At 33.8% G+C, this 25,505-nt stretch overlaps 2 protein-coding genes and 1 long non-coding RNA gene across 3 annotated transcripts; 1 reads left to right on the top strand and 2 right to left on the bottom strand.

The window, feature by feature from the left end:
• The first annotated feature begins 2,691 nt into the window (after positions 1-2,691).
• Positions 2,692-3,725, top strand: LOC133822917 (uncharacterized). Its single transcript, XR_009888070.1, has 2 exons — positions 2,692-2,808; positions 2,938-3,725. It is a non-coding gene; the product is annotated as an uncharacterized LOC133822917 (long non-coding RNA).
• Positions 3,726-4,013: 288 nt separating this feature from the next.
• LOC133822914 (uncharacterized) lies at positions 4,014-5,448 on the bottom strand. Its single transcript, XM_062255385.1, has one exon. It carries the CDS (start codon positions 5,239-5,241, stop codon positions 4,186-4,188), a length of 1,056 nt encoding a protein of 351 aa, XP_062111369.1. The 5' UTR covers positions 5,242-5,448; the 3' UTR covers positions 4,014-4,185.
• A 1,872-nt stretch (positions 5,449-7,320) lies between these two features.
• On the bottom strand, positions 7,321-8,724 carry LOC133822915 (uncharacterized). Its single transcript, XM_062255386.1, has one exon. The coding sequence runs from the start codon at positions 8,570-8,572 to the stop codon at positions 7,556-7,558; it is 1,017 nt and encodes a 338-aa protein (XP_062111370.1). The 5' UTR covers positions 8,573-8,724; the 3' UTR covers positions 7,321-7,555.
• Between the last annotated feature and the right edge of the window lie 16,781 nt (positions 8,725-25,505).

Raw genomic sequence — 25,505 nt, 5'->3', positions numbered from 1 at the left:
CATGGATTTATTGTAATATATTTTATATTTGAAAATATTAATTTTAATTTAATTTGTGTTCAATTTTCAAGAAATAAAATGTATTTTGACACAAAGAAAAAGAAAGAAGAAAGAAAGAATTCTAATTGAAGAAATCATGAAAAAATGGCATTTTGAAGATGAAATGGCCCAAATAAGCCCAGGTCAAGCCCAGGCCCAAGCTTTCCGCTGTGCCCACGTGTCCAAGTCGAGCCACGAAGCCAAGCCGAGCTGCTGACATGACTCGCCTGACGCGCCCCACCCTTCTGACACCTGCCAGCCTACCGCTCATGTCGAGCCAACCACAACGCAACACGCATCCCACTCGCCTGACGGCTGTCCCCCACGCCCCAACACCACGCCTGCCGAAGCCACTCATCGCATGACACATGTCCAACGTGTCTCCCCATTAATGCTGCTCCCACTTGTCTCACTTTGCTCCAAGTTTTCAGCCATTTTTCTCACTATTTTGTACACGATTTTACACATTTTTTGTCATATTTTCACTATAAATAGAGAACCAAATGTAGGGAAAAGGACATCATATTGTGGAATTAAGTGTGGAGAGTATAGTTAGAGGTAAAAGCATTTATTTTTTATTTTTATTTCATTTCTTTTACACTTTTTGAGACAATGCCTATTTTAGGCTAAATTCTCTTGTGGAAAGGCTAGAGTGAAGTTCATGTTTCACATTATATTTTTAATATATTGATTCTTTTTTTTTTTTGTTCTTCATTTCTATATAGTTGTTATAATTATATTTATTTTCTTCTAATTTTTATTCTGAATTTATTAAGTGTCTTTTACATAAGTTTAGTCATGCTCTTCTTATGTAATTTAGGCTCTTGATTTAATATAGGATATTTGTTATATTATATGCTTTTTACTGCATTCTACTATTGGTATTTTGTCACTCTAAGGTATATAATATGATAGGTTTTTAAAATTAGAAGTTAGTATAATTTAGCTAAGAACATATTTTAAGGTGAGCTTTATTATATATATTTTCCAACTATAATTAATGGTGTAGAATTATAGTTGAGTAGAATGAATCAATTTTATTAAATTATATAGATGTTTGCATGAGTGAAACTTGTGTCTTCCATATTTTCTTTCTAATTCTAATTCCTCAATTTTTTTTATTTAGTGTTTAAAAAAAGATTCTTTTTCAAAATTACATTATTTCAAATTTTATTACTTCTAATTTACTAATCTTTCTTTTTACTTGTATTTTACCTCTTTGTAGATACGACATAGCCCGATTACTACTACGACTGCTTAGGAGTTTATTGGGCAATATCAAGGGAGAATGGGACATTTGTTGGGCTCAAGAGGGCCAAAATAGGTGGTTGGCTGCTGCCTTGCGGGCTGGGCTGAGTGGCTAGAGGTTGGGAGAAGGCCACACATGGGCCTTGGAGTGGTTTCGGCCTAGGTGGCTGGGAGGAATTGCAGGTGGGCGGGCCTGGTGGAGGAGCTGCTGGAGGCGTGGTGGGCCTGGGCAGGCGGCTGGGCTTGGTGGAGGTGGCTGCATGGGCTTGGCAAGAAATATGGCAGTTGGGCCTTTGTTTTTCGGATTTGCCACATTTTTTTCTTTCTTTTTCTTGGCTTTCAAGAGCCAAAAAATACAACATAATTCCTACAAAATAAATATAAATTAAGTCATGATAAAATATTTTCAATTATAAAATAAATCATATTAATTCATTGAAAGTATTAATTACAACTTAATTTAATTTAACATTTAGTTTCAATAAAACACATTTTTTTTTACCTCAAACTAAACAACAATAATTCAAATAATTAAACTACAACAAAATAACTATAAAAACACACAAAAATCTATAAAATCATGATAAGACTAATAAATTCAAAATTTCTTAAAAACTTAATAAATTAATCAAAAACTTAAGAACTTAACACCAATTACCTTATAAATAGTGGTAAAATAACTCTATTTTGTAGAGTTATTAGTTGGTTTGTTCGGTACTCGAGATGTATTTTGTCAGTGGGAGTTACTTTTCGTCTAATGATGGACATGTTAATGATTGTTATTTGTTGTTGAATACATGCATACTATGGATCACTCTTTGATATTATGTATGCACATTTATTGATGCAAGTTAGTGGCTTAGTCTCGGTGCTATGTTTTGAGTGAATCCACATTTGGAAGTTATCTCCGTGCTTTGAGAATCTTCAATGTCCCATTGTGTATTATATTTGTATGCTATCTATACAATATGGTGCATAATTAGTTTTATGGAAATTTGTGTTTTTGAGATTCTTGCATATAGATATTACTGTTCAGTGAACACTTGTTAGTATAATTATGTAGTCCAAGTGAGAGAATGTTATAATATTTTATATGGACTGACATAATAAATCATAACTCACGTAGTGTCGTTATTAGTATATACAGATAACTGTGTATTTATATACATAATATAGTGTCTATCATTTAAATGAGATCATAATAGGATAGCCGGTTTGCTAACCATACTAGAGGCACATGGTTGCACCCGACTATTAATTAGTCTGTTAAACTATAATCCACCATATATAATATAATCCAATCCACCTCACACTGTTAGAGGCCAAGTCCATTGTAGGACATAGGCCCATCAGTCCATTCAACTCTCCTTGTGTGGTTGAACAATATATGTGGCTAAGTGTGTTGGAAGTGGATGTTTATGGGTAGTAGTGGTAATATGGGAATAGGGTATTGGTCCTCCCCCACACGTTTTGCCGGTTATGGAGAGTTACAAATTAAGTCATTCATTCAAGATGCAAAAGGTATGTTCTCTAGCATTGAGTTCATTGATATGTCTCAAATTCTATGAGGTTTTTTTTTTTTTTTTTTTTTTTTTGGTTTGTTGATTATACTTTAAGTAAATTTTTCTAACACTCGAGTGATCCACAAAGCCACGACGATAACGATTAATGAGATGATGGTTTGGACTAGAAGAGTGGTTCCCAGGAGAGGAAAGAAGAAAATGGTGATAGATTTGATGGCAGATTTGAACTCGATAAGCTGTCCCGAGAAGCCATGGATGACAGAGTAGGTGACTGGTATGAGGGAGAAGGTAGAGAAGAGGAAGGTGAAGAGACCATAAGACAAAGCCAGCAAAAGGATCTGTGTGGAAAAGGTGGTTTTGGAGATGGCGTCAGTTAAGAGAGATTGGAGTATGGGATAAAGGGTGGTGGCTATAGAGAGAGGCAGGATGAAGAGGAAGCTGAGGTTGATGAAGAGGCTGGGTTGTGAATTGAAGACTCGGTTGGATTCGGAGAGTAGTTTGTTGAAAGTTAGTACTGTTGGTACTCCTGGTGGTGAAGTTTCCATGGCTGATCACCAATAACTAATAAGAGATTTAATAACTCAGATAGTTCAAAGGAATTTCAGAATGATTTTTAAAGCAAAATCACTTTATGGTGGTGACCAACAATGCAAATAATTATTCTTCAATACAAAATATACAAATGGCTCTAACATGTCAAATGTTACTAAAATGTTTGATATTCACTCTTACGTAATCATTAAGACTCAGAGTTCATTTCATCTAATTTTCGACTAGTTTTCTTCGTCGAAAAGTATATATTATATAATAAATACAACATCATCCATCCATTTTTTATAATTTCGGTCTTCTTAATAAAATAAGAATTGCAGAAGACATTTTCACAAACACAAGGTGTAAACTTGATTCCAAAAGTTGTTTGGTCTTATCTATACGTGTGTACACCTATAAACTATGTTCCAAGCAAACAATATTAAAACCCACACGACCTTTTCAGAATAATTATAAATATAATACTTAAAATTAATAATTAGAGGAATGAAAGAAAAAATCCTTAGCTCAGGAAGCATCAAGGAATTTGTGCTCAAACTCAATGAAGTGATCTTTTGTTTTCATGGCTTGAAAAGAAGTATGCAAGTTGAACACCAGTAAGGAATAACAATCATGTACCTGTAATACTAATACCAGAAGTAGTAATGAGTATTTCTGAAACAGAGTTTTCCTATTTCGCACCAAATAAAGAAACAAAAGAAAAAAGAAGTTTACATCTCCGCAACATTGACAAAGTACCAGGATCTTCATAATTTATACAGTAGAAATCTCACAACAAACAACAGAAGCGTGAAAAAAGTAGGCATTTAAAACTGATGCTAAACTAAACCTCATAACTGTCAAGTTTGGAGGGCACAACAGAAACGAAACGTGGATCATTCTCATCGTCAACAACGGGCAAGCTAACGTACTCTCCAGCAAAATCCTCATCTCTGTGATCCACACCAGCCTCTTTGCAGTACATGTACAATACAGCATTTGCAGCCATTTCATATAACAGAACCAGCATTCGAAAAACCGAAGACAACAAAACTTGGACAGCCAAACGGGTCACGAAACACTTCCACTCATGATTAGGATCACTAGTATTACCGCCATCCAAATCTGTAACTGGAAGAGAATAGCTCGTACCTATGGACAGAACACCGTAACAAAACGCGAAAAGCAAAGACAGTGACAAGGCCAGACATTCCCTTCCCTTGATCAAACTCGCACTCCGCTTCAAGGATTCCAACCCCCATTTCTTTTCAGCTACGACAACTACAGACTGCAGACACCAATTAACATGCAGATAAACCACCAACAAGAACAGAGGGATCACCATAACAAAACCAAGTATGATAAAATAAGGCGATGAGAAATCAATCTGAAACCCCAACAGCTGAGCTCCAGCAACCAACAAAGCAAAGACTGCCACATAAAGAACAGAAATTGTGAAAACAATTGTTTGGGCGAGAAGACTGGTGCCTAGGAGAGGGAAGAAGTTCGCGGCAATGGATTTCATTGCGGATTTGAGCTTGACAGGTTGGCTGGAGAAGCCATGGATGACAGAGTAGGTGATTGAGGTGATGGCACAAGTAGAGAAGACTACAGTGAAGAGAACATAAGTGAGTACAAGGAAAAGGTTTTCGGTGGGAAAGGTGGTGAATTGATCATCAGCATTCTGAGGACCAAAACCAGTCAGATAGAGAAAGCTTTCCGAGATGGCATCAGGTAAGAGAGATTGCAGAATGGGATACACAGCGACAGTTATGGAGAAAGGAACGATGAAAAGGAAACTGAGGGCGGTGAAATGGCGGAATTGATTATTGATGATGCGCCTGGATGTAGAGAGCACTTTGATGAGGTTTAGTGCTGATGCTGGTGGTGAAGTTTCCATGGCTAACTTGATAAAGAAAACTAAAGGGATAAACTTCTCACGAACAGAGGATACTAATCATTTCAAGCGACTTTGAAAGGTTTCTTAGATGGTGGAATCACATAACAATTTATAGCCTGCAACGTGCAAACTTATGATGGTGATCCAAAAGGAAGAAACATCATAAGGATTTACAACAAATATAAACATTGCTTGACTGACTTATATCTTATTAAAGTCTTGACAAGCAAGCGAGTTGATTTCCTCCTACTTTCCATTTTTATTACATTAATTTTTAAAAAATAGCAAAAAAGTCTCTGTTCACTGGAATACTGGTTATACTTTAATGAGGCTGACGCATTTTACATTTCATAATCCAAAGGATGATTATAAAAGTCGTTTGTTTGCTCTGAACTAAACGTATGTAGACCTAGTACATACGTTATTAAGTATATAATAAGAGCAATATGAATACGGCACGACTTCATTAAAATATAAAAACAAAAGAATATAATTCACGAAGCTTCAATGGAATATAATCAAAACCGAACAGAACCTTACTATTTTTTTCTTGCTTGAAATAAAGTCTACAACTTGAATTTTTATTAAAATATACAATTCGTTTGACAGTAGTAAAACTATTGAAAAAATATACAGAAGGAAGAAATCGAAAAATTAGCATCGAACTAAGAGCGTAGTACTATATTATTGGCATGAATATTCAAATTTCGAGTAAAAAAGGAGATATGTTTCGTATATAAAAACAAAACTAGAGAGCACAATAATAATTAAAACAATTTTATGTTTTCAGCATGTTCAGTCCTTGAAAGCTTGCATGGAAACGGTTTTTTAGTTCGTAATATAAAAGCAAAAAAAGAAAACCCAAGTAAAGCATTACCGCATATTCCAAGGAAATGTTTGGATTCTTATTCATTGGAATTATTGTCAAAAACATTGCAGACACAGTCCTTACCGGGCGAAATTCAAATCTACTGATATTACTTCGGTTGATAGCATTATTGGTCCCTTGTTTATATCTAAGAGTATAAGATAATTAAAAGCTTTGGCTTATTTAATGTGTTTGGATAATTATTATATATATTTTTTTTTCTAATGAAAAGATCTTTTCAATGTGTTTGGAAATCAATAAAATGAATTTACAAGGATTTTAAATGTTTACATAAGCAATTATCGCGGGAAATCATCTTACCGAAACAAGCAGCGGTAGCTGAGAGAGCCCCCAAGTAGCTTCTAAACGAAAAAATCATCTTCGAGACTTAAAAAAAACTCATACTTATGAGCTCAAGAATTCTCTATGGCTCCAAATCTTCGAAATATTTGAAATTCAAACTGATGAACTTAAAATGAACACTCAGAGAAGTTTCATTGTCAAAGGCTGAACTTTAAAGGTCCATTTTGTAGTCCCTCCATATTGCTTGAATATGATTCTATTAGAAGGGTCACTTAGTGCAGTCTTGCTTCTCCTTTGAATAAGTTGCTTGTCTCTTAAATAAGGCAATTCAGCTGATACCTACGAGAAGCAATCAAGCAAGACTACTACATTTGGTAAATTTAGACAAATATCTCAAGCGTTTCATTTGGTTACTTTTATATATATATATATATATATATATATATTTCACCTAATTCATTATTGTAAGCTGTGTTAGTTATGGATGTTAGGGTCGTTATACTTGCTGTTCTGTTTCAGTGTTGTTAGAAGAGTTGTAATAGACTCAATTGTATAAATATTCAACAAACTCTGGAATATTCAATTCTTTTTTCTCTCCGTTTTCGTTATTACTCTCAGCTGTAACAATTATAGACAATGAATATTACCGGTTACATGAGGTATGTAAATTTCTTCTATGGATTTCTCAGGCTAAAATGCTTTATGGTTAAGGTTTTTTTTTGCTTGTCAGTACATTTTAGAGGTGTAACCTTTGAAAGCTAACCCTTTGTGTTCCTGACCAGATATCCTGGTACGCAAAAAAGACAAGCTCGAGCTTGTCTGATGACATGTAAGTGTAACCAGAACAAAACATTGCCATAAAATAATAAAACATGTTCCTAGTTGAAATAGGCAAAAACAATAAGGTCTACCATGAAAGTATATTAACAATTCACATCCAACCCAAATTGTTATACAAAGCTCAATGATGTCATATTTTTCGCACTATATCACTAACCTTTCTTTGTTTTTCACTACTTTTACATCACATTTTACAATACAAGTGGACACTAACAAGGAAAAGATTCACCAAAACTAAGTATGAAAACACAAGAAAGTTTCAGCTCGAGAAATTACAGAGTCGACTAACCTTGATTACAATGTTCAAGCATAGACAACCGAAACTAAATGAGGAACTTTTCCATCATCAAAGGGCAAGCAAACATACTCTCTAGCAAACTCTTCAGCAATTTCCACGGCTAGCTCCCCATGAACAGCTTTGCAGTACATGTACAGAACAGTGGTGGCAGCGACGTCGTATAGCAGAACGAGCATCAGAAAAGTGGACGTCAGCACAATTTGAACAACAAATTGCCAACTCTTCCACCCATCAGCACTATCATCATCGAAACCCATTGCCGAAAACGAACTACACCAAGCCAAAATCCCAACGAAAAACCCAAAAAACAGGGACATAGATAACCCAATTCCTCTCATTCCCTTAATTAAACCAGCACTTCTCCTAAAAGCGTCAAAACCCCAATTCGATTCCACGACCACGACCACACATACCAAGGTCCAATTCACTTGCATATACAACAAAACCATCATTAGAACAATTCCAACAGACCCGATTAATCCGATCAAATAAGGAGATGAGATCGCGATCTCAAACCCCAATAAACGAGCTGAGGTTATCACCAGATATAGGAAGAGCCCGAAGATGAGAACGATGACCGCGACGATTATTTGGACGAAAAGAGCGGTTCCCAGAAGAGGGAAGAAGGAAGCTAAGACGGATTTGATGGCGGATAACAGCTTGACAGGCCGACCATAGAAGCCATGGAAGACGGAGTAGGTGATTGACCCGACGGCGCAGAGCGAGAAGGCGAAGGCGAAGATGGCAAAACCAATAGTGAGCAAAAGGGTATTCGTGGAATAAAGGGGTTGATCATTTGGAGAATCCAGAAGAGTTAAACTGAGGAAGATTTTAGAGTTATCGGGGATTGGAGCAGCGAGGAGGTTTTGAAGAGTGGGGAAGACGATGAAGGAGAAAGAAAGAGGGAGGAGGAATAGAACGGAAAGAGCAAGGAAGTGGCGAGAATGAGCGTTGAGGATTCGCTTCGATTCAAATAGAACGGCCCACAGGTCTAGAGCTGGTTGTGGTGAGATAGTCGCCATGGCTGATCAGAAAGATCATGCAATGCGATTGAGGGTTCTAGATTAATGACAATGGAAAAATGTAGAAAAGTTGGGCGAGTCTCTATTGTGGATTTTGGAATTTTGAGATAAGGAAGGAAGATGTGTTTTCTGTTCTCGTCTCTAGTTCCAACTTCCCAAGCCTTAAATATTATTTAGTTAGATAAATAATTGTAACATAATGTTGTTTGTCGAATTATTACACAAAGATTCCTTATTCAAAGTTTTATATTGTGTGTGACAATGTGATAAATAATCTAGATATCTGTCTAATTTAAGGGAAACTCTAAGGTATGGTACGCTATAGTAAGGTATCGGTAAGAGACGATTTCGTTTTAGGTATGTAATTCAATTTTTACCTTAGAATTTTTTATAAGAGTGTTTATTGTGTTCATTGGTTGGGTTATAACATATTGTATACAACCCAATATAAAAATGAGATTTTTTTTTATATTCGGACAAAAAATGGGCAAAATAACGTTTCTACGACCCAAGATTTTTTTTTTCTTTCAAAAATACGGAAGCACATAAAAAATAACAAATATACGATTTCTTCTTCACACTTGGTGATCTCTTCTCCAATAGCCGACGACTGATGAAAACACTCGATCAACCATGTCGCACCACTGATCACGATCGAAGCTACAGGAAAAAACAAATAGATCAAAAGCTCAGTCGATCCAAAACAAAATTCATCAAAAACTGAAATAAAAAATGCGAAAAAAACAAAGATAAACAACAACTAAATGCCAGATAAACCCACAACCGACCTCCATGGATTCCGACGATCTTTCTTCTACAATCAACAGCAAATCATCGAACCCTAATGAAGTTGGCAAAATCAACCAAAATTCACACAAATTAACTCTTAAACAAATTTCAATTCTCACGTACGTTGTATTGAAATGATGTTATTTATATAATTAATTCATTTAACTTGGTTGTTGTTTGGTTGATTATAATATTTTATTGTTATTTATAAATATTCAAGATTGCTTTCTGGTTGATTCTAGTAAGAACAAGATTCTTCGATTTCTTCGAAATACAATGAAATCAACGAGGATGTTTTCTTTTAAATTTATTGTTAAACATTTTTCTTGTGTTGCTCTTGCATTGTAGTTGCGCTACATTAACTCAACAAACGATATTAAATGAATTATAGCCACCCATAACAGTCTAATTAATTCATTTAACTTGGTTGTGGTTTGGTTGATTATAATATTTTACTGTTATTTATTAATATTCGAGATTGCTTTCTGGTTGATTCTGGTAGGAACAAGATTGTTCAATTTCTTTGAAATACAATGAAATCAACGAGGATGTTTTCTTTTAAATTTATTGTTAAACATTTTTCTTGTGTTGCTCTTGCGTTGTAGCTGCGCTACATTAACTCAACAAACGATATTAAATGAATTATAGCCACCCTTAACTGTTAGATTAAAATAAAATATAGGCATATGAACAATCTTATATACATGTAGGCGGAATTAATATATAGAATGAACATATACAAAAAGAGGATCGAATATTGTATACCTCCAGCCATTGAAATTGATAACATCGATCTAGCTTTAGATCTACAAAAGAAAAGAAAATAATTAGAACGAGTACTCGAGCTTCCAAGTTCTCACTAACTCTTTTAGATGGAGTTACTGAAAGTCAGAATGAGCAGCGAGCTTGGGGACCGATACTCTATATTTATAGAGTGAGACCTACCATCAGAGTCTCTACCACAGATTGAGATATTTTCTCAATCAGTTGGGATATCAAAAATCGAGTAACAACAAAACCAGGTAACAAACAATGTTGACCATTAATTAGAATATTTTGTCAATAAATTAAATATTGACTTTAATATATTAAATCAATTAATTGTAACAAATTTATTTTATATACCAAACCTAAATAAATATTCTAACAATCTCCCACTTGGTCAGCATTTAAATTAATGTATTACTTAAGGCCGACGATCATCCCTGTTAGATAATAAACGCATGAATCATGATGATAGGTCTTCTTTTTATGACGACTATTATCTTCCATGCATTACAATATATTTATTACATAACAATGTAATTTATGTGGCTATGTACTTAAACGAATAAACCTTATGTTTATTCAGGTCCTATGAAGATAAAATTTTCTCAAATAAAATTAAGATGCGCATAAATATTAGAAAACATCAAAATAAGAATTCCATTGATAATAACTTCAGTTTGTACAATAAATTTACATAAGGGAACCAAGTCCCATGTTCACTACATGATCCTTGAATTTATGAGGTGGCAAGTCTTTCGTCATAGGATCAGCAATCATCAATTCAGTGCTAATGTGTTGAATGACCACTTTATCTTCTTTAACACGTTCTCTCACGGCTAAGTACTTGATGTCGATGTGCTTGCTTCGACTACCACTCTTGTTGTTCTTAGCCATGAATACAACAGCTGAATTGTTGCAGAACATTCTCAATGGCCTAGATATAGAATCTACAACTCTAAGGCCTGAAATGAAACTCTTTAGCCATACACCATGCGATGTAGCCTCAAAACACGAAACGAACTCGACTTCCATAGTAGAAGTAGTAGTCAAGGTCGGTTTGTTACTCCTCCATGATATAGCTCCACTGGCAAACATAAACACGTAACCAGAGGTTGATTTACGTGAATCAGTACAACTATCAAAGTCTGAATCTGAGTAGCCAACTACTTCTAGGTTGTCGGTTTGTCTGAACATGAGTTTGTAATCCTTAGTACCCTAAAGATACCTCATAACTTTCTTTGCAGCTTTCCAGTGGTTTAATCCCGAGTTACTTTGAAATCTTCCTAGCATTCCGACAGCAAAGGCAATGTCGGGTCGTGTGCACACCTGAGCATACATCAAGCTTCCAACAGCAGAAGCATATGGGATGTTCTTCATTTCTTCCTTTTCAAAATCATTCTTTGGACACTGGCTCAAATTTAATTTATCACCCTTAACGATAGGAGCAGCACTTGATGAACAATCTTTCATCTGAAATCTCTCTAAAACTTTGTTAATGTAGGTTTCTTGAGATAGACCTAAGATACCTTCGAATCTATCTCGATGGATCTTAATGCCAATGACATAAGACGCATCACCCATATCCTTCATCTCAAAGTTCTTTGAGAGAAATTGCTTCACCTCATGTAGCATGCCCTTATCATTGGTTGCAAGAAGAATATCATCCACATATAAAACAAGAAAACAAATCTTACTCCCACTGACCTTCTGGTATATACATTGATCCATGACATTCTCTTCAAATCCAAAAGAAGAGATGACATCATGGAATTTTAAATACCATTGGCGGGACGCTTGTTTTAAACCATAGATGGACTTCTTAAGCTTGCACACCAAATGCTCACCATCACTAGAGGAGAATCCTTCTGGTTGTTTCATGTATACCTCCTCCTCTAGGTCACCATTTAGGAAGGCAGCTTTCACATCCATCTGTAGCAGCTCTAAATCAAAACGAGCAACTAATGCCAAGATAACTCTGAGGGAATCTTTCTTAGATACTGGAGAAAATGTCTCCGTGTAGTCAATTCCTTCTTTTTGAGTGAATCCCTTAGCAACGAGTCTCGCTTTGTGTCTCTCAATGTTGCCTAGTGAGTCTTTCTTTGTTTTGAAGACCCATTTACACCCAATAGCTCTTGCCCCATTAGGCAACTCAACAAGATCCCAGACTCCATTGCTCTTCATAGAATTCATTTCTTCATTCATGGCATTGTACCACAGTTCCGATTCTTTGCTATTCATAGCTTGTGAAAACGTTTCTGGATCATTTTCGGCTCCAATATTGTAGTCAGATTCTTGCAAATACACAATGTAGTCACTAGGTATCGCCAATTTTGTCATCCTAGTGGATCTTCTTAAGGCTACACCAGTAGGCTCTTGGGGAGCAGGTGGTTCAGCTTGTTGTTCAACAATTATAGGCAACTCCTGAACAACTTGTTCCATTTGAACTTCAACAACTGGTTGTGGTGGTTCAACATCCATTTGGACTGCAGGGGTGTTATGAACCACAATCAATCTTGCTCTTGAGGTAGAGGGTTCTGAAGGATCTTTCTCAGAACCTAAGTCCTTGGATTGATCACTCCCACTAATCAAGGCATTTTCAAGAAATTTTGCATTCCTTGATTCCACAATCCTAGTGCTATTAGATGGACAATAAAACTTGTAACCTTTAGACCTTTCAGCGTAACCAATAAAGTATCCACTTATGGTCCTTGGGTCTAGTTTCTTTTCTTGTGTATTGTATACCCTAACTTCAGAAGGGCATCCCCAAATGCGTACATGTTGCAAACTCGATTTCCAACCTTTCCGTAATTCAAAATGAGTTTTGGAGACTGCCTTGGTTGGAACTCAATTTACTATGTGCACGGATGTCTTTAGAGCTTCAGTCCATAAGGATGTAGGAAGTTTAGGGTTGCTGCTAAGCATACTTCGCACCATGTCCATTAATGTTCGGTTTCTCCTTTCTGCAACACCATTTTGCTCGGGTGTACCGGGCATGGTATATTGGGCAACAATCCCATTTTCTTGAAGAAACTTTGCAAAAGAGCCAGGTGCTTGTCCATCTTCAGTGTATCTACCATAATATTCTTCACCTCTATCTGATCTCACTATCTTAATTTGCTTATTGCATTGTTTCTTTACTTCAGATTTAAATATCTTAAAGACATCTAACGCTTCACTTTTGTTATGAAGTAAGTAGATATACATGTAGCGTGAGTAATCATCTATGAAAGAGATGAAGTATTTCTGACCATATGAGTCCATGTCTGGACTACATATATCAGTATGTATGATTTCTAATAGGTCAGAACTCCTATGGACACCACTTTTCTTAGACTTGGAGGTATGCTTTCCCTTAATTAAATCCACACAAGTATCAAAATCAGTAAAATCTAAGGTATTGAGTACCCCATCTTTTACTAACCTTCTAATTCTATCAATGGAGATATGTCCCAATCTCCGGTGCCATAGTGTAGAGGAATTCTCATTCATAACACATCTTTTATTGCCAGTGTGAACATGCACAGTATTATAAGCGGTATTGTTTTGTAAATTAAGGCAGTAAAGATCATCAGACAAAATACCATTTCCAACATATTCAAATTTATTATATAAATTAAAAGATTTGTCTGAAAATGTAAAGGAAAAACCAAAAGGTACAAGTCTTGAAACGGAAATCAAGTTTCTAGAGAAACTTGGTACATAAAATGTCTTTTCTAACTTGAAAACAAAACTGCTACTTAAAACTAAATGGCACGTTCCAATAGCCTCCACATGTGAGCCCATCTTATTTCCGGATAAGATGCTTTGCTCACTTCCCACTGGCTTCCTTAGGTTTTGTAAACCCTGCAAGGAATTTGAAATGTGAATTGTTGATCCAAAATCAATCCACCATGTGTTAATATTAACATTAGCCATATTAGATTCATAACATACGAATGAAATTGGATTACCTTTGTCATCCATCCATTTCTTGAACTTGGCGCATTCCTTTTTCGCATGTCCCTTCTTTTTGCAGAAGAAACACTTGATGGAATCCTTCTTTATATCGCCTTGGGGAGGCACTTTATTTTTCCCCTTGTCCTTCTTGGATGGTTTACGTTTCTTGCCTTGGGTGGCCATGTGAGCACTTTCACCTTGTTCCTGTAGGAGCCTTGCTTCTTCTTGAGCACACATGGTTATCAGTTCATTGATACTCAATTTGTCCTTATGTGTGTTGTATGAAATTTTGAAAGGCCCGTATTGAGGTGGAAGATGGTTAAGGATGTAGTGGACCAGGAAAGTTTCAGGAATGACTACATCGAGTTTCTTCAGTTGAGCAGAAATGCCCCTCATCTTTGAAATATGTTCTCTAACTCCTTTAACACCAGTGAGTTTTGTGGATGAGAAATGGTGGATGAGGTTGTTGTAAAGTGGTTTGTCTGAAGTGTTGAACTACTCATCGATCAGTTTGATCAAGTCTTTGACTTTCTCAGGTTGCTCCACCGATCCACGCATTCCCAGAGGGATCTTGGATATGATGAACATGATGCTGAGGCAATTGGACCGCTCCCATTTTTCATATAGTGCGATCTGAGCAGTAGTGCTAGTCGCAGTGATTGCAGCAGGTTCGTCCTTCCTTATTGCGTAGTCCATGTCAGCGCAACCTAAATGAAGAAGAACTCGTTCCTTCCAGATTTTGAAATTATCACCCCTAAGCTCAGGAATTTCGGTAAGGATTTCAGCGAAACTAGAGGATGATGAAGAAGCTGCATGAATAGGATTACAAACTTAGATTTAGAAGATTGAGGCTTAATGAAGTCATGTTTTACCAATGTATAACATGCTGAAGGATGAAATTTTATTAAACAAAAATTGTATGTGGGCTAAATTTTTAATTTAATAAAATTGGATGTAAAGGATGATAGATTATTCAAACGAATTATTTGGGATAAATTAAGGTTGGATACTATTATCTCTTTTAAAGTTTTTGATAAAACTATTAAATTAATTATCATAACTCATGTGGGTAAATTAAGAAAATTAATTTAATATATTATCCTAATTAATTATATAAATATAATAAAATCCCTGTGGGGTAAAATTATTATATCTATATAATCAATCACAAATTTGTCCATTATGTGATCCTTTCAAATTAATATATAATTTTATATAATTAAAGATGCTGTGGCTACTCCCTAATTATGTAAAATTATATGGTTCACTAGACATTATGTTATAGGCTTTAGGAAGACCTAAGAACAATTTCGTTATAACATAATAGGCAATCACAGAGAGTAGTACTCCTAGTGTGGTCGTCCGAAGATCATTAAAAACCGTTCTAGATTGAGCATTTGTCTCAATTTCATACGTTCCTATGTCAACCACAAAATTGTTTATGAATTATTCATAATTTTATTCACCCTAAATGTTTTATGAATAAATTATGAAGATTAATGTGCTAAATATTATTCAACCTATCTTAATGTTTGAATATAATCTAAATATATCTAGCACAATAATGGAATATATATAATGTATTTAAAATTATAAATCCATACATATAAAATTAAAGATAATTATACTTAGAATAAATTTGCATGAATAATAACAAAATAATCATACAATTAGCATAATTAACTATATGTATGAAAATAAATACAAAAATTCCATATATATGCTTGGCAGAAATATTCATGCTAAATAAGACAATAAAATCATTTATTGATTTGGTGAATTAATAAAATAATTGTACTAACTTAATTGTAAAACAAAAAGTAATTACATTATTAAAATAGCACAATTATTTAATATTGCATGAATAAAAGAAATATACCATGCAATAAATACACCAAAATCAAGTAATTACACATTTTAATTCATTTCCAAATATATAATTTACCAAAATTATATGTTTTAATTAAATTTACAAAAATTAAAAAAAATGAAATTTATTGTCTAAATAAGCATCAAAAAACAAGAATATAATAAAATTCCAAAATAAAAAAAAATGTAATTTTTCGGAATTTTCTTCAATTTTTCTTTCTTTTTTTTTTTAAAAAAAAAATATATCTTCCACGGGGAAAACGACATGTCGTTTTCCCCTTAGAATCGTCGAATAACCTGTCAAACGACGGGTCGTTTGTGGTGTTGTAGGTGGGAAACGACATGTCGTTTCCCCTGTAGTGTGCCGTAAGACTTGTCAAAATGACAAGTCGTTTTTCTTCATAAAATCAAGAAACGACATGTCGTTTCTGTCGTCTTCTTCAGCCATCCGGGTCGTTTTGACTCGGTTTCCTGCAAACGGGTCACGAGACCCGGTCTCCAAACCCGACTGGAAAACCCCATTTTGACGTCGATTTTCAAGATTTTAAAGCCCATATCAATTAGAAAACCTTATATGAAGAGATTCATGGGATTATTTTGCATAAAAAAATAACTAAAATCGGGCTTGAATTTCAAAAAATAAAATCGGCCATAAACGGGTATGAACGAAAAAAAACCCGAATGAAAACAACGTTTTTTTACATCCAAATTCATATATTTTCGCCCATAATGAATCTAAAACAATGTCTAAAGAGATTCATGACGTTTTATTGCTTAAAAAACAAATAGAAACCGGACTTTAATATCAAAGAAAACTTTTTGGCCATAAGCTTGTATGAAAGGAGCCAAAAAATGAGTTTTTCAATGGTTGAAAAACTGGTTTTTAATACACAAACCAAAAGAAATACAAATCTTAATATATATCTAATGGAATTAAAAACATAATAATAAAGGAAAACCATACACCAAAGGAATAAACCAATCGACAATAAAATATACACATATATACATATGAATATGAATAGAAAGACATATATAAATTAAATAAATATATATATATATATATATGCATATAAAATTAACAAGGCAGAGATATTTAACCTCACTCTGATACCAAATGTTAGATTAAAATAAAATATAGACATATGAACAATCTTATATACATGTAGGAAAAATTAATATATAGAATGAACATATACAAAAAGAGGATCGAATATTGTATACCTCCAGCCATTACAATTGATAACCTTGATCTAGCTTTAGATCTACAAAAGAAAAGAAAATAATTAGAACGAGTACTCGGACTTCCAAGTTCTCACTAACTCTTTTAGATAGAGTTACTGAAAGTTAGAATGAGCAGCGAGCTTGGGGACCGGTACTCTATATTTATAGAGTGAGACCTACCATCAGAGTCTCTGCCACAGATTGAGATATTTTCTCAATCAGTTGGAATATGAAAAATCGAGTAACAACAAAATCAAGTAACAAACAATGTTGACCATTAATTAGAATATTTTGTCAATAAATTAAATATTGACTTTAATATATTAAATCAATTAATTGTAAAAAATTTATTTTATATACCAAATCTAAATAAATATTCTAGCATTAATAGTATAGTTTTACCACAAAAACTGTGGTAATCTACATTTTAGGCAATGAAATCAATACCAATTCTGGTGCAAAGCAAATGACACTAGGATAACAACAAGAATTATGTTGATTTTAAAGCAAGTGGACAATTAATACAAAAAGACTGTGGATATAAGGATCTTGTTCAGATTCTATGTCAGCAACTGTAGAACAATCCAGAAACAATAGCAATTCAACCATATTATCAAGTGAAAGAAGGTTACCCACCACTAAAAATAGTTGATGATGATACTCTCAAAAAATACATGTAGCTCAAAATCAAAGAAGCATATTTCACAAAGTATCCCTTATGTGTCGACACAGTGGAAAATATGGAAGCAACATCAAACCTACCCATTTTCAACCATAGGGAATCTACAATAACAGAAGACGTGTCACTGATTGAAAATGGTCCACGAACAGTTGAATCAACAATAGAAAAACCCCCAAGAAACTACAAAAGTACACACTGAGATGTTTGACATCATCGACTGTGTAAAAATAGTCACTCAAGAAATGATAGAGCAACTCGAAAATAACCAGCATAAAGAAACTCAAGTGACACTCTAGATGCTCTTGTGATAACCGAACCTCAACATCAAGAAGTTGAAACTAGCCAAATATACAAAGATAAAGCAACACTAAAGATTGTTCTCAGCTATTTCACAATTAGAAATCACTTCCAATACAAGGTACAAAAATCATCCACAAGAGAGTACACTATTGTGTGTTTGGATGAAAATTGCAAGTGGTATGTAAGAGCATCTAGGAATGGAAACACTCAATCATTCATCATCAGGAAGTACTACAAAATTCACACATGCTACCTGGAAATACGATTCAGCGATCAATGCCAAGCAACATCAAAATTAATTGGAGAGTGTATAAAGTAGAAGTTCATCAACATCAAAATAACATGCACACCAGTAGACATCAGAGGTGATTTGAATGATAGATATGGGATCAAAATGAATTATATGAAAGCTTGGAGAAGTAAAGAGAATGCTCTGAAAAATTTAAGAGGAAAATCAAATGAATCGTGTACCTTGATTCCAAGTTACTTGCATATGTTGCAAAAGACAAATCCTAGGTCAGTGGTGGATTTCAAAACAGTTGAAGACAACTGTTTGTTGTTCATATTCATGGCACTGAATGCATCGTTGCAAGGCTGGAACAAATGCAAGCCTATAATAGTTGTCGATGACACTTTCTTAAAGGCAACATACGGGGGGACTTTTCTTTCTGCCAGTGCACAAGATGCAGGATGTAAAATATTTCCACTAGCCTTTTGTATTCCTGATTCTGACAATGATTCTACTTGGGAATGGTTTTTTTCACAACTAAGACAAACTTATGGCGTTAGTGTATCATCTCAAATCAACACGAAAGCATCATCACAACAACAACAAAAATATACCCAGAAATCACTCATGGATTTTGTATTTTCCATCTGCTAAGCAACCTGAAATCAACATACAAGAAACATGCAAATAAATACATGGAACCATTCACTAGAGTAGCAACAACATACATAGAAGCAGATTTTGAATATCATATGAAGGAACTTGATAGTTTGGATAAGTGCATTCGTCCTTATTTGCAAAAAGTTTGATATCACAGATGATCAAGGTTCCACTCAACAAACAATAGGTACTCCACAATGACATCAAACATTGCAGAATCACTGAACACAACAAATTTAGTTGCTCAAGAGTTGCCAATAACAACACTTTTAGAATGCTTACATGGATTACTCCAAGAATTGACATACACAAACAGAGAAAGTGCACAAAATTCATTCAAAAATTGACACCAACTGCGGAGGAGAAAATGACCAAAAACTACATATACTCATTGAGACTTACAATAAGTTTTTTTTTTATATACAATTTTTTACATCTTGAAAAATTTCTCTAGTTGCTCTACTATTGTTATAGTGTTGTTCTTACATGCATTAAACATTTGTCTTCAAGTTAACTAACAAAACTTTCGTATTGAACTACAGGTAAAACCAACAAATGAATATATATTTGAGGTGGTTAAAGAAGAAAAATCATGGATTGTAAACCTCAAAGATTAAACATGCACATGCAATAGATTTCAAATGGATGAGATGCCATGTGGTCATGCTCTTGCTATGATGAAGGAGATGCACCTAGACCCTTACGTTTACTACTCAGATTACTACACAACAAAGACATGGCTACAAACATATGAAGCAATAGTATACCCAGTAGGAAACCAACGCACTTGGGATGTACCAAACCATGTCAAATAAATAATAGTATTACCTCCAGATGCTAGAGTGAAAGTAGGGAGACCAAAGAAAAGAAGAAACAGAAGTGTTTGGGAAACTAAAAAGCAAAACAAGTGCAGTAGATGTGGGCAAAGAGATCACAATAGGAAGACATGTCGAAACAAGCCAATAAACATATGAAAACAACGCCAGAACAACATTACATTTTATGGGATCATTTGAATTTTTTTTTTTTAAAAACATTCATTTAATTTCTTTAAATACTAAATTGGAAAATACTTGATTCTTTAAGGCATACATTACTGTTATACGGAATATTTATGACGTTGCTTTTGGGTTGTAATAGCATTGATTTTACCATACAAAAAACATAATATTTGATTAAGTTCTTGTTGTATGTTGATGAAAAAAATTTTATCTTTAAAAATTTAATAGGACAAATATATATTGTACAACTTGAGAAAAATATTAATTATTAAACAGTTTACGTTGGGTTGTTTTTATATTGATATAATATTTAATGTATTATTTTAATTTGTCAACTATATATATTGCGCGGATTGTGTGTTGCTACAAAGTTTCTCAAACATAAAATAATTACACAAAAATTGATACAAAAGACATCTTAAAAAAATAACACAAACCACATAAACATTAAAAAAAAAAATCCAGTATTGTCACATAAAAAAACTAAAATAAACATAAAAATAAGGTCTATAATCCAAAATAACATAAATTTGCCAGTTGTTTTTCAATTTCTTTGTAGTTGCCGTAATATTGATGTCAGTCCAAACACAAAAACCACTCATTGACCACCAAACCCTTGTCCTTCCCTTTAGCCTTTTTTGGAGCTTCAGACTAACTAGTAATGTTTTCTTCTTTTTTTCATTTTGCAGTATGAATAAAACAACACAACTAACCTAGCATGATGGTCTTCAACACAAAAATTGTCTGATGGAATATCCTTGCCATCAATAAAATACTCAGCAAAAGAGGCAACAAAATTTCCACAATCACTCCAAAACAAGTGAAAAGAAACATTAAAATTATAAACTTGTAAGCAAAAACAACTGGAAAAAAAACAAATACAAATATAAAAAAAGTTACTTACTTATCCTCTTGAGTAGGCAAGCCATCAACATTTACAACTTCAAAAGGAGCATTTGGATCCTTAGAAATTGGATTAGGGTCATTCCTAAGCTTGTAAAAATCAAGCAAATAAAAATAATAGGTAAAAAAATAGAATATGGCTCAATAGCCCTCATTGCTGCACTTTCATACTCCCCAGTCCTCAAAGAGTTGTACATGTAAATAAACCTCCCCTTAATATTTAAACGACCAAGAATCCAATGATTCTCAACTTTCATATTGACGAGAAACAACAAATGGTCAACATCAACCCATGACAACTCACACATAATCCTATTACCTTTAATAAACTGAGCAACAACATGCTTAAGACTCACAACAGAATTTTTATTACCATTCTTGACATAACGTTCATATAAAGAAGTTATGCTTTCGTGAAAGAAACAATCTGTTGTTGTGAAGGAAACCTTAGGTGCAGATGCATACTTTCCTTTCTTTCACAGGTAATAAAAAGTGACATTTATATGTTGAGAAAACAACCATAGAATAATAACATAAAACCATAGGAACATAAAAAAAATATCAAAACAACAACCAACAAACAACATCAAAACATATAAAAACACTAACCGAATCAGATAGAAATTCACCACAATGAACAAGATTGTGAAACCGCATCTTGTCATCTACATCTTCCTCTCCAAGTTGAAAAGCAGGATTAATAATATTCTTACCATTTTCATAAATTTTGTTCTTCCTACAACAATTAAGAAGAAAAAAAACAATATTGAAATGACATTGAAAAAATAATTAAATACAAAAATAATAACAAAAGTAAACCTAAATAACATACTTGAGCTTCTTATTACGCTCCTCAGCAAGCCAATTATCAAAATCATGCTTATGATCAATATTAGGACCCTGCCCAATATTGTCATCCAGTGGGCACAATCCTTTGACATAACAAACTATAGAAAATTGTTGCCCAACTTCAGGAGAACTAAAAGACCCAAATTCATTCATGAATGGAGACTTTAAAGCTACTCCAGGCTTCACAATCCTCTTCCCAACATCTGCGGTAGCTTCAATTTTAACACCATCCTTAAGACAATTTGGAATCAACTGTACAAAAAACAATTGTACAAAAAAACACAACATATAAAATTTTACAATTACAAACAACTTGAAATCAGTAAAACAATAACATGAAAACACAAACCCACATTAGTTGCTGAAACAACTTCACCATTAGTAACTTAGGTCTCCTTTCTAGGTTGCACAACATCGGGCATGTAAACATCAACAGTGGAGCAACCTAGATGCAACTAGACAGCAACATGTTAACAACTAAACATCAGTCACTATAGCAACTAAAACAACTAAAAAACAACATGAAAAAACATAGAAAAAAATGTACAACAATCTTTGAGACAACATCTAACCCAATCATAACAGAAACTTCAACATCAACCTCATTTAAGTCTTCGGAAATCGAATCACACTCCTTGTCACCAACAGTCTACATAACACATAACAAAAATCATAAAAAACACTTAAACATAACAATTGAAAATTATAACTAAAAAAAAAATGTTCAACAATATCATCATGAACTTCCTTTCTTGATACATCAACTTGATTGATATTAACAGTAATATTATCTTCACCAACTACTTCTTTGGCATCATCCACATTGTCTTCATCACTATCACTTTCATCCCTATCATCAACATTTTTCTCTTTCTTACCATCCTCATCATCTCCATCTCCATCTCCATCTTCATACTCAACTTCTTCTTTTGTATTATCATCAAATAGGTCTTTTGTCTCCTCATCCTCACCCTCTTCTTCATATTCCTCGCCACAATCATCATCATCATCTGAATCAACATCTTCATCCTACATCACCAATCGAAACATCAAAACAACACAAGAGATTAATAGAGAACAACATAATAAAAATGTTTCATCAACACAATAACAACACAAAAATACCTTAGTAGAAGAATCAACAAAAACATGATTAAACTTTGTTTGCATGTCAGACAATGCAGCAAACACTAAAATAAATTGGGATTCAACAAAACCCTTAGAACTTAATAAGTCAACAGATATTGTTTGTTGATTAGACACAATTATGTCAATCTTAGCCTTCATTTAATCATCCACACAAAATTCAACCCGAGGGCGAGTTCTTGGCATATCATCATCCCCAATTTCCAGTTTAGACTCAGAATGAATCCCAACATCCAAATTAGAGACAAAGTCGATCTTGCCTTTCCCACTATCCTTAATATCAGTGTTGAAATCAAAGCCCTCCAATTTTAAAATAGAATACTCATTATCAGTTGGTTTTTTATTCTGCAACTTCAACTATAAAAAAATGAAGGGAAAAAAAACAAAAATTAGAAAACAACAAAAAAACATATAATAACAACTAAACAACAACACAACAACAAAAAATAAAATGTATCGTCTTCGCAGGAATGTCAAAAATGGTAGTCTTCAACAGCGTGAAGGTAGGAGTAATAGAGCAAGTCTAGATAAGAATCCTAGGAATACCACCAATAACATATTTGCAATACTTCCCATTCATATGTTGGCAACACTCATAAAATCACACTTGAAAAACATGTGGGCCACCTAGGATCCTATAAAATGGATCCACATTTTTTTTATCTGAATGATATAGAGCATTATACCAACTAACTAATTTTCCCTTCAAAGAGCCAATTTTTTGTTCGAAGCAAGCCTTACCCCATGCATAATCATCATAACGACCACTATCAACAACATGTAAATCTTCACGAAGAACTTGTTTATCCTTTCCAAAATGAAAAAGAAACCATTGAACAAAATATAAAACAACCAACTTAGCAACGAATTCATCATCTGTACCCCACCTCGTTGCCCTAAAACACTACCGAATGGATTGCTTAGTAATCTTATCACAACTTGGCCAATTTTTTTCAAGAAATCCATTTGACTCTTGTTTAAAATTCAACTTATTGCAATCCCCCACACAATATAATCTAGAAATCAAGGCAAACTCCTCAATACTAAACCTCAATCTAACACCACTAACCATAACCCAAAACTCATACTCATTAGGGTGTTTAACCTCTCTCAACAACAATCCATGAACAACTTGAGGCTGAGTACTAAATGTAGGAATTTTCAAAAAATGACCAAAACAAGTTTGGGAAAACATCTCTTTCTGCTTATCACTCAAATAATTATTGAGATCCTTAATAACTTCATAACGAGAACTAAGAACAACCCTTGAAAAAAATAATCGACTTGGTCTGATCTTATAATCCCAATCCCGCAACAAAAAAAACATAAATAAGACTAATGGCTTAAAAATAACAAGAAAAAAATCTAAAAAATATATTAATAATTAATCAATCATCAGATAACAACACAAAAACTACAATAAAAAACAAAAGTACAACATACAAATGAACTCACATTGAACAAGACAACAAGGAAACAATACGAAAGCAACAATTCGCAAAACATATTAATTTCAAAATACCAAACATTAAAGAACGCATAAACAATGAAACTAATACAGGGAAAAAACCTAAAAAAAACTACAAAATTAAAAAAAATAATGAATATAAACACATAACAATAACACATTTGAAATAACTAAAAAACAACAACGAAAACCCCTAAAACAAATATAACTATAAAATGGTTAAAACCCATAAACATTATAAAAAACAGAAATAGAACAACCAAAATATAACCATAAATGAATAATCAAAACCTGAAAAATAATGACAAAACCCCTTTGAAGAAACTGATCAAAAATAAAAATAAAAACAAACCTAGATTTTCTTAGTTCCAGTAACTTCTGATACATTACTGCCAGATGAAGCCAGTTTAGATTTCTTCAAATTACCCTTCTCATCATCACTTGGAGCTGCCCTCTTCTTAGACAACGATGCCTTTGAAGGTTTGATAGGAGGTTTTTTTGCCATTAATTTCAGATTGGGCTGAACTTCAAATACTACTTTCTTCTTCAAATCAGGAGATTTTTTAGACTTATCAAATTTTGGGACAGGCTTTTGAAATGGAGGAGTTTCAGAAATTGATCGAGTACACACCATGATGAGAAAATTGAAAATAATTATGCTTAAATAGAAAAAAAGTGAAATAAGATCGTGGGAGATAAAAGCGTGAGAAATGTGTCAGAAAGGAAAAAAGAGTGAAAACTGTACATGTGAAAATATAAAAATGTGAAAACCGTATAAAAGAAAATATAAAAAAGTACAAATGTAAAAAATACCTCCTATCTGTAAAAATGTAAACATATGACCAAATTTGGTACTTTGTGTAAAAATTCCTATAAAAATTAGGTTGCAAAAATCCAACTCTAACACGTCCAATTAAGAAAAAAAAATTTAACCCTGTTGTGCCCTAAAAATTAGCACGGGTTTAATCACTCATCTAGGGGTACAACTGGTAGATGAATATATGGAAAAAGCAAATGAGTAGAACATCTAGCTAATGATGATGTGAGCAGCTCGAGCTTGGACTTGGCCGCATGGCATTCAGGTAATTGTCAAGTGGCTTCTTTGGATG

Source organism: Humulus lupulus, chromosome 3, assembly GCF_963169125.1.
Source record: "Humulus lupulus chromosome 3, drHumLupu1.1, whole genome shotgun sequence".
In the NCBI taxonomy this organism is placed as follows: Eukaryota; Viridiplantae; Streptophyta; class Magnoliopsida; order Rosales; family Cannabaceae; genus Humulus; species Humulus lupulus.
The sequence above is the reverse complement of the archived record's forward strand: the minus strand, read 5'-3'. Positions and strand labels throughout refer to the sequence as shown.

Coding starts and splice junctions, on each gene's coding strand:
- LOC133822914 (XM_062255385.1), bottom strand. CDS start 5,241: ATGGAAACTTCACCACCAGCATCAGCACTAAACCTCATCAAAGTGCTC.
- LOC133822915 (XM_062255386.1), bottom strand. CDS start 8,572: ATGGCGACTATCTCACCACAACCAGCTCTAGACCTGTGGGCCGTTCTA.